At 42.4% G+C, this 10,382-nt stretch overlaps 1 protein-coding gene across 1 annotated transcript; it reads right to left on the bottom strand.

Annotated features, from left to right (window-relative positions):
- On the bottom strand, nt 1-9,043 carry hcfc2 (host cell factor C2). The gene is made up of 17 exons (XM_047389635.1): nt 8,807-9,043; nt 8,114-8,262; nt 7,871-8,031; nt 5,332-5,534; nt 5,160-5,244; nt 4,972-5,075; nt 4,661-4,891; nt 4,385-4,576; nt 3,866-3,930; nt 3,623-3,707; nt 3,304-3,348; nt 3,164-3,219; nt 2,733-2,834; nt 2,453-2,650; nt 2,072-2,366; nt 1,920-1,992; nt 1-1,617 (listed from the first exon to the last, which is right to left on the bottom strand). The coding sequence occupies exons 1-17, from the start codon at nt 8,970-8,972 to the stop codon at nt 1,608-1,610; spliced, it is 2,220 nt and encodes a 739-aa protein (XP_047245591.1). The 5' UTR covers nt 8,973-9,043; the 3' UTR covers nt 1-1,607.
- Nucleotides 9,044-10,382: the final 1,339 nt, after the last annotated feature.

The raw sequence follows: 10,382 nt of genomic DNA, 5'->3' as shown, positions 1-10,382 counted from the left end.
GTCTGTTAAGATCAATTTTATTTATCTTGAATAAGAATATGTTTAGTTTTCTCCATTGCTTATACATAAATGTCTGAGGCACATGTAGTCCTAGGATATACAAATATGAAAAGCTGATTCCAGGTTGGGTCCCCATATCACTGTAGCCAAATTGTAGAAATTGCTCTCTTAGTAATGAACCTTTTAAAGTAGAAAAACCATTGCAGCAAAAAACAAGGAGATCTATGAGGATTAAAAGGAAGAGAGTGATTTCAGACAAGGTAAAATACATAGACTTGTAAGCAAGTTAATGACCCCTAAATAATGAGACCGTTTAATAATGTTGGATATTTTTTAATAAAATTGCTGGAAAGAAATAAAAAAGAATAGATTTTTGGTATTAAACTATTATACAATTCATGCGTAGAATACAGAACAACATTATGACCAGAGTAATTGAGTAAAAAACAGCATCACTGAAGGGCAGCAATGTAAAAGAGCCTGTATTTCTGACAGGAAGCAGTCTCATTAAATACTGTGTCATTGGCCATGTTCCTGTTTGTTTGAGGTTCTCTTTGAAATAAACGGTCACCAACGACTAAAAACAACAAGAACTTCCCGTTTTGTAATACATCCAGCTTACCCGCCCTTTATGCAAATACCACTGGCACTAAAAGAGCTGATAGATGGAAGCAGTCAGCCTGAGGCTGAAACAACCTGAGCTGCTGTTTGGATCTTCCAGGCCAGCAGGGGCGCCCAAGGGAGCTTGACTTCTCATTTAGACTATAAATAAATTAACATCAAATTTGTTACGTTTATTGAGAATCTGACAGATTTTTAAAGGTTGAATAAAAAGACAAAAAAATACATTCTTGTAATTTATTCATAGCTTAAAAACAGGCAAAATATAAATTGTAATAATACAGTACAATTTATTTATTGTTTGATCGTCCAGTTACTAGCCTAATCATTTCCACTACAAATCAAGCAATTAATTACAAAACGTTCCTGTGTCTCAACTTTACTAAGTCTGTTTTGAAGCTCTGTACAATGAACATGACTGCCAGACCGAATGAGCATGTCAGAACCTTATTTCATAAATAACTGTGAAATCGAACTGAGGCCCAATATGAAATCCTCTCTAGGACCCCTCCAATCTTGGGCCGGCTCTGCCTGAAAATACAAGCACGTTTACAACTTTGCCGGAGTAATATATTTTGTGGAGTTTATGTAATGCGACGTTTGTTTTCATTGAAAATCTAAAATTAAACCAACAGAGCTCGTGCATACATTAGATGTACAGCGCAGTCTTAAAAACCTAAAAGGTGTTGATACTGAAACCGTCATGGATCAGAATCTGTTCTCTACTGAATACGGCCAGATTTCAAAGATATAGTCTAAAACTGGGTTAAACGTACAATATTCTCAAACCTTGCAGTATTTATTACTGGTGTTTCAGATATATATGAAAAATGTCGCTAAATAAAAAACAGTTGGAGGTAAAATCATCCAGTGAATCTATATACAGCTTAATCACAAACAGAAAAATAAATTAGGAAAGATGTTTAGGAAATGTTCAATTCAACTTCCTGAGTGGATTTTTTCCAAGTAGCTGGCCCAGAACACTCTCAGCTGGAGCTGCAAGACGAACAAAAACAAGTAGGTCTAATGAGTTTGAAGTTTTTTAGGAGCTGCAAAAACTAAAAAGGAAAGGAAGGAAGGATGGATGGACACAAAGAAGGAAGGCATAAAGGGTAAGCCAAGGAAAGAAGGGATAACAGTGAACTGGGAAAAGGAATAAAGTCTGTAAAACACATTTTTCTAAACTTGGTTTTCTTTTTCCGTACTTATCCAGATCTTGAAAATCAAATTCCTGACTTTCCAGACGGGACAGGAACCCTGTTCAAATAAGTTTAAGCAAAATGACACAACATGGTTACCCGTCAGCTGCATCTGGGCCAGCCTCATCACTGCAGTCTGTTTTGGAGGCACAGGCCCGCAATTTAATAGGATCTGTAAAAACACAAAGATCAGGTGTGTTTAGGTAAAGAATGAACAGAAAGTTAGAAAATGAAGAATGAAGCCCTCCCACCTTGGATCCAGCGGATCTGCGTCGCCGGTCCGTAGCCTTGCTCATTCTTCGCTGCGATGCGGAAGACAACAGCAGGACGGCTTGATGAGGAGGTGTCGATGTGAGCATTTTCCAGGTGAGAGGAGCTGACCGAACAGGAGGTCTTGGTGCCGCGGTATATTCGGATGAAGGCCATCTGTCCTGGCCGTTCTGAGCTGGAGCGGCTTTTCCTCACAGCCAGGTACATGGAGTACTCCAGGATCCGGCCCGATGGAGACGACGGGGCCTCCCAGGTAATCTGGACTGAATCACTGGCCTGCACACACACCAGACCCCTCCTAAATAACAAAATCTTTACAGCTAACTCTTAAATCCTATTGAGTTGAGATGCTCTTGAGTCACCTTGGAAATTTTGACAGCAGCGGGCGCTCCAGGAAATCCGGGCTTGCAGGTCTTAAACTCGCTGACTGCGCTGAAGTCTCCCTGGGCGAAGCAGTTTATTCCTGCGACTCTGAACCGGTACATCTGACCTGGAATCAGCTCCTGCTTCTCCCTGCCCTGATAGTCCTGAGGCCCGGGCAGTTTCCTCTGGTGGAAGGGCTCAAGGAACATAAATGAGTCAGTAAATATCACTGGAAAACTTTGCAGTATATGTTGCGTCTTGACTTTTCAGGGGTTTCACCTGGTTGTCTTCAGCAGGCAGAAAGTAGTGGCTGACCTCACGGTAGAGCGTCTTAAACACACCAACATCAAACCACATGGAGCCATCTTGATTCTCCTCAACCTGAAGACAGCACACCAGAGCTGAATTTACAACAAGCTACACTGCCTTGCAAAAGTCTTCACACCGCTTTAACTTCTATACATTTTGGGGTTGCATTTCATCAAAATAAACTGCATCATAAATAATGTTTTTAGCCCTTTAGGTGTTGGCAGCATCATGCTGCAGGGATGTTTTTCTTCCACAGAGAAAAAGAAACCTGTTCACTGTTGATGGGAGGATGGAAAAAGAGCAAATCTTGACGTTGTGGTGGAACACGACAAAATGCGAGGAAGTTCAATGAATGTGAACACTTTTGCAAGGCTCTGTACCAAATCAGTGTGTGATCTGACCTGATCTGTGTTAGTGTGCGGATCCCCTTTTTGGTCAGTTGAAGTGGTTTGTTTGTCTGCAAGCAGAAAAAAAGACAACCTGGATGATGTTTACTTCATGAAATCCTGGAATCTGGTTTCTCTCTGAGCATCACGTTTACCTGGCTGCTGCTGAGCGGAGCCGTTGTCCTCCATAGCTGGTCCAGCTACAATATATAGAATGTAAAGCTGAAACCAGATGTTTACATACACCTTGTAAAACCTGTCCTCTGGTTTTAGAGATAATGTTGGTAATCCTAACTGACCTGATTTAGGTCAGCCAATGAGGAAACTATGCTTGTGTGTCTTTTTTTACAGTTGATGTAAATATCTGCTTTCAACTGTACATTTTGCATGAAAACATACATTAAGCACCGCTTTTATTGAACCATCCTATTAAAAATCCTTCTCAGTAAAACAGGGTTTCACAACAGAACCGACCGCAATGTTTGGACTGCGAGGCCTCCGTCCTTCTCCCTGCACTCTTATCCTCCGCTTTGGTTTCTTCTGGTTTCACTGATGCATCCTGGAATTTAAAAGGGAACATTTGAGCCAAAAATGAAAAGTCATACATGCACTGCTTAAATATAGTAAAAAAAAAAGAATGCCCCAGTGCGAGTTTAGACCATGATAAAGGCATTTGTGTGGTTGGTCTGCTCAGTATACGTGAAGCTGAAAATCTACCTGGGCTGATGCTTTCTGTTCTGGACCAGACGAGTCCTCATTTTGGTTCTGAAGGGGCTGGGAGCCTAAGAAATCACATTATACAGGAAAGGGAATGAGTTTTCCATTCACATTACTTACTGAGAAAAAAATGCCATCCCAACACAGAATGACTGGGCCAGGATGAAGACGTAATGACAGCAACAGCCTCATTATTGGCCCGTCACAGCAAAAACACAGAGTTAAACACAGTCACTGGGTCAGGTGTACCTTCTATGGAAAGGAAAAAGGGAAAAAACAGCAATAACTTTGTTATTTTGGGACAACTAAATATAGAAGCACTGCACGGTTAATGTCAGCTATATTTTCTAATATTGCATAAATGGAGATGAGTGAAAGATAATGGCAGAACCTATTTAATAAACTTTAAAAATAAAATGATTAATCTTGATGTTTCCTATGTTCTCTACCAACACTAACATTTGCTTCACAGAAAAATCTGCTCCCTGATGATATTCTGAACTTTTGCATTCCTCTAACCTGCAGGATGTTGATCTTTCCCACTCTGCCCATCTGTAGCAGCTGGCTCGACTGGTTTGGTGGCTGGAAACCTGACCACAGGCTGGATCTGAAGGATGTAGCAGTCCGCTGCAGCCAGGGGGCGCCACGCAACATGAAGCATGCTGACGGTGGACTTGATGAGCATCACTCCTTCTGGTGTAGCAGGTCGATCTGGCAGCAGAGGACAGGGATCTCACTCTTCTTTACCAAAGTTTGAGTTGTGTTGTGTGCACCACTGCCCCCTACTGTCCTCACCTGTCTCCAGGTACCAGAGATCTTTGCAGCACACCTGGTAGTTCCAGCTCTTACGGTATGCATCGCGACCGCTCCAGATGTAAAGCCTGGAACCGACGGAGGTGGAGCAGTGGCCAGCCCTGGCTCTGGGCCAACAGGAGTACGGATCGTCAATCTGCGGCCCCTGGTTCTGTAGCTGGGACTCGATGTCATCCTGCTGCTCTGGACCAAGGCTCCTCCAACACATTGTGTCTTAGAAAAGGAAAGCAGGCAAGAGTTATCCTCCTGATCTCAATGTGTGATGCTTTAACTCGACAGTGAGAATAACACACCTAAGTTAAGAGAATCCAATAAGTTTGAGCAGATCCATTCTGTTCCTGCAGCAACGTGTTTGTCTGACTCTGGAACAGGAACCCAGCCACCAAAAACATACATCCTGCACACAGATTAATAACCTGGAGTTTTTAAAAGGCTGAACCACTCAATTTTTACACAGAGCGAACAAGTGAGCTTCCAGTACTTGTTTCCAATGATGTTAGCAGAGTGAAGACTTCTGGGAAGAGGGGTTGAGCCGCTTATTTCAGGCTTGGACCAAACCATGGAGTCTGAAGCAAAGAAGAAGAAAAAATGAGCTTCTAATAGACTTGTATATATAACAACAATAATCTTGACAACAAGCTGCCAGATCCTACTGAGATCAAGCTGCCAGAGATCATTTAGCCGGCATCCATGCATCCCCCCAAACACATAAAGCTTCGGAGAACCAAGGCCAGCGAAGGCAACACAAGTGTGGGACTCCCGTGCAGAGGGACCGCCACCCTTGGTGTCAGGGACATTCCAGCCTTTCACTCCGGTCAGTGGCTGCAGCTCTAGCTCGTAGATGTCATCCAAGTACCTAAAAACAACATAAAAAGTCAAACCTATCAACCAGAAACCTTAGCAAGCATTTCTCTTTGCATGGAGAACTGATCCTGGTTTTTACAGTACCCAGCACACTTACTGGTGAAGATGTGAAGGCCAGTTGTTTGGAAGGAATTCCAGTTAAATCCTTTTTCTGTTCTATTATCACAGAGATAAACATGGAATCTGATAAACTTTACTGGGGCTTTAACTGGATCTAGGTGGTTGGGTCAGATCCACTGAGATGGAGCTCATTTGGAGCAAACAGTGGGTTTGGTGTGAATCAAAGGATGAACATTTGGATACAGCAGAGGACCTATGATCCTATGGGCCTGTTGTTCTTCTAAATGATCACAGATCCTCTCAACCGTGAATGGCATCATGGAGCCTTTTCAAATAACAGGTTTTTTTAAATTATAAACCTGTTGACCTCTGTGTCATCATTGGATCTTTCAGCTGGATAATGATCCAAAACATACAACCTAATCAAAACCAGGACCATCAGATCTAAATCCTATACAAATTCTGTGGGCTGAACTGAAGAGAACCAAGCAGGACTATGAGAAACCTAGATTGTGGAAAGAGGAAACATTAAAGATCTCCCGCGTTTGCTCCAACTTTTGTAATATGTTTTAAAAGAATATGGCTTTCCCACTGGCAGAACAGATTTTACAAAGCATTAACATGAGGGGTGCCAAAAAATGTGGCCAGGACCAGAATCAACTCTTGTTGAGCACTTGGTTCTCAGACTGCAGGTTTACTGGTGGTTCCTAGAGTCTCTAGAAGTAGAATGGGAGGCAGATCCTTTAGTTATCAGGCTCCTCTCCTGTGGAACCAGCTCCCAGTTTTAGTCCGTGAGGCAGACACCCTGTCTACTTTTAAGGCTAGGCTTAAAACTTTCCTTTTTGATTAAGCTTATAGTTAGAGTGGCTTAGTTTATCCTGAGCTATCTCTGTAGTTATGCTGCTATAGGCTTAGGCTGCTGGAGGACATAATGACCACTTTCACCCTCTTCACTACATTCTCACACTACTCTCCAATTTTGGATTATTTGCTGTTATTTCAGCTTTTAACTTTATGTTCTCTCTTTTCTCTTCCTAGAAGCTAAACCTGGCCTGACTCTGTGTCTACCTGTGATACCTTTCTAGAGAGGGGCATCGTCTGAGCTTCTGCTGGCAACAATTTAATGCTCACCCTCTACAGATTATCCACATAGCCCTGTCTTTCAGTGTTTAACCCTTTCTCTCTCCTAGACATGGCTACTGAATGAGCTTCTACTGTGACTAACTCTATGTTCTCTCTTTCAGACTCTAACCTTGAGAACTGGCTCAGAGTTTATCTGTTCTTTCTTTCTAGATGAAACAACTAAAGGAGCTACATCCATTAACATTTACTTTTCCTTCCCATAGAAAGTACTCCTGGATCAGTGCTTCTTTATTCTCTTTGTGTCTCTGCTCTGTTCTCTCAAACCCCCAGTCGGTTGTGGCAGATGGCCGCTCACACTGAGCCTGGTTCTGGTTCTGCTGGAGGTTTCTTCCTGATAAAAGGGAGTTTTTCCTCTCCACTGTCGCTACATGCATGCTCAGTATGAGGGATTGCTGCAAAGTCAACACCAGTGACTGTCCACTGTCTCTACATGCTCATCCAGGAGGAGTGAATGCTGCAAGTCACTGACTGGATGCAATCTGCTGGGTTTCCTTAGATAGAAAAACTTTTTATCCAATTTAAAATAAATAACTGAATCTGACTGAACTGTTCAATGATTAGTTATTAATTGGAATGTATGAACCTGACTTGAAATCAGTATGATTTGATTGAATTGACTTAGCCCATTTTAAACCTTTCACACAATGCAACAGGAAACAACACTCTCCAAATATTTGTACATCCGTCTTCTTCCCTCCCTGTTGGTTGGAGTAAGAGGGAGTCAGGTTTAGCCAAAACCGGCTCAGTTATGGTTGAGGAGGAAACACTCCCTCAATTTCTGCTACCTGTATGACCCCTTCTCTTTTCCAATGGTTATAATCAGTCTGACAGAGAGAGGTATCCCAATCCTTGTGGTTTTTAGTATAACAATGACCATTAGTGGGCTCTAGATGGACAAACTTTATCAGTTTATTATTTTACTTAGTACCCCTACACATAGCCCATTCTAAAATGGCAAAACTCTAACACTCGGTAGTTTAATCTAATCTCCCCAACAACCCAGCACATTCTAAACCCTCTGTGAAGAGCCATGAGACGACATGTGTTGTGAATTGGCGCTATATAAATACAACTGAACTGAATTGTTTCGAATACATGTTGAAAAGGCTGCAATATTTACAGCACCTTGGTACGTTGCCATTGGGGTCCTCACTGTCATTGGCTAGGCCTCCAAACAGGTAACACTTGCTCCCCACCAGGGTGAAGCTGTGCCCGATCCGAGGGCACGGAGGAGAGGCATTTTTAGGCTCTCTCGGTTTCAGCTTCTTCCAAAGCCACCGATTGGCCTGAGGAAAACAGAAAGCAGATCTGAAAAGTTCTGTACCTACCATCACCAGCTTTGCGGACCTAACTTTGGATCTGACTTACCTGAAGTTCGTACAGGCTGTTTGTGTACTTTCCGTACTCAACCATCCCACCAAAGACCAGGATCCGGGTGCCTTCGCAGACAAAGCCATGAGCAGCGCACCCGGGTGGGATGTCCCCCCTCACGGCAGGAAGAAACCATTGCTTCGAGACTGAAAGAACAAGATAGATGTCAAATCAGCTGCTTGCATTAGAGCAACAACATGGTTCTTCACAGCTTAGAGATACTCCACACATAATTAGTCCATATTGCTAAAAAAGAAAAGGAAAACAATCATACTTTATACGAGTTGCCATGTATCAAAGCTCAGATACAGAAATCCAAACCAAGTACTGTTTAGATAGAAAGTTGCACCTTAACTAGATGCTTTTTGTAGCCATCGGTTTTCTTATTTCATTCTGGAAACAGAACTTTTCCAATACATCCTTCAAGGCTACGACATATAATATTTATGTCCATCGCTCTTGCATACGATGGATGCTGAATCAGGGACGATCTAGCTGAATTTAGCCGTTTAAAGTAATATCATGCCACCCAATTTAACAAACTGCCTTTAAACAAAGTGAAACCATAGCAACTGGCAATTCAGTTTTGATGTTTTATTTTAATCAGCAAACTTCGTGACAGGTAGCTCGTTAGTTGGGTCATTTTCCTCTACTAAAAGCTAAAAACATTAGCAGCTAACGTTAGCTTACCCGTGTTGTAAACATGGAGGTCCTCCGCTATCCCTTCATTCCCTCCACCGAAAATAATGATCAGTTCGCGGATGGCCGCCGCCCGGTGACCATGCCTGGACCGCGGTATGACTCCTGTAACGGAGTGCACCTTCCTCCACTGCGGCTCCTCTACACTGCCGCTCATTTTCACCCCCAAAGAAGCCCGAAAGTTTGGCGCTGTTGACGTTTCAAAGATGGGGGTGGGGCCGAGGAGGAAACAGGAAGTTGGATCACAGAGAGAGAAAAAATAAACACCTCTCACTCTGTCATATTTTTATTGTGTGAAAATAAAAGAGACGGCAAGAGAAAAGCAGTTTACTAACATCTACATGCATCCATATTCTTTACCCGCTTCTTCCGAACAGGGTCGCGGTGAAGCTGGTACCTATCTCCATCTTCCCCACACACCTAAGGGCGATTGAAAGACCAATAAGCTTACAGTCATGTTTTTGGACTATGATAGGAAGCTTGAGTACCCGGAGAAAACCCACGCAGGCACGGGGAGAACATGCCCGCGAGGTAACAGTGCTACCAACTGCGCCAGCCCTATCCACATCCAGTATATGCGTTTAATTAGCACTCAAATCCCCCACAGTGAGAGGAGCAGAGAGAAAACCTCTCCACATGCTTGTCCCTTAGCCCACATAGTAAAACTGAATCGCAAAGACAAGTTAAAAAAATGGAATGACAGCCAGTTCTTGGAAATCACCCTCATCGAAGACATAAATCAAACGACAACATGATATATTTCCCACTTTAAGAGATTTGTGCCCCTCAGGACAAAATAAGACAGATGTTAGCAGATTTTGTATGACACTGTAAGACTTAAATAGCTAATAAAATCCTGATTTCAAACACATTTTTATGTGCAGCATATTATTTAAAATTATTTTATTTCAAAAACAAACATGTTAACACACGAAGTCTGAATAAGAGATGGATCTTTGTCTCGCCATAAAAAGCTCGGTCGGTAGTTTGCCACAAACCTCCCACTGTAAAATGTAGTGGTCGTAACATTTTTCTGTAGGGTTGCATTTTGTTGGCCAGGACAGGGAAGCTGGCCAGAGTTGATGGGAAGATGGATGGAAATGAATAAAGTTCTGAAGGAAAACTTGTTAAAGGCTCTAAAAGACATGAAACTGTGGCGGAGGCAACTCTAAACATAAACCAAGAGACACAATGGAATGGTTTAGATAAGGGCACATTTATTCACCAGAATGGTTTGAAAACACAAATCTGAAAAGTGTGACATGCGTGTGTATTTAGTACCCTGGAGGTGGCAGCACCATGACGTGAAGCTGCTTTGGAAAATAATTGATCTTAATAAAAGACACTGAAGCTGACAAAATGTGAAACAGTTCCAGACACTTCAATGTTTTCTGAGCAGATCTTCGTTTTAAAAAAATGATAGATTTTATCCAAATGAAATGAAATGAAATGCTGGGTTATTTTTCTCACATTTCCGGAAGGTCGGCTGACCTAGTGTGTGTGTGTGTGTGTGTGTGTGTGTTTAGAAACAGGAACCCCTCCTGGTGAACAGGAAGAAGGTGACGTC

This window comes from Girardinichthys multiradiatus, chromosome 17 (genome assembly GCF_021462225.1).
Source record: "Girardinichthys multiradiatus isolate DD_20200921_A chromosome 17, DD_fGirMul_XY1, whole genome shotgun sequence".
In the NCBI taxonomy this organism is placed as follows: Eukaryota; Metazoa; Chordata; class Actinopteri; order Cyprinodontiformes; family Goodeidae; genus Girardinichthys; species Girardinichthys multiradiatus.
This window is presented reverse-complemented; position numbering and strand designations above follow the sequence as displayed.

Excerpts from the sequence above, each read along its gene's own strand:
- hcfc2 (XM_047389635.1), bottom strand. The coding sequence starts at position 8,972 with ATGAGCGGCAGTGTAGAGGAGCCGCAGTGGAGGAAGGTGCACTCCGTT. Across the intron at positions 8,263-8,806 it reads CCTCCATGTTTACAACACGG|TCTCGAAGCAATGGTTTCTT; the intron begins GTAAGCTAACGT and ends TTGTTCTTTCAG. Across the intron at positions 5,076-5,159 it reads GCTAACATCATTGGAAACAA|GATGTATGTTTTTGGTGGCT; the intron begins GTACTGGAAGCT and ends ATCTGTGTGCAG.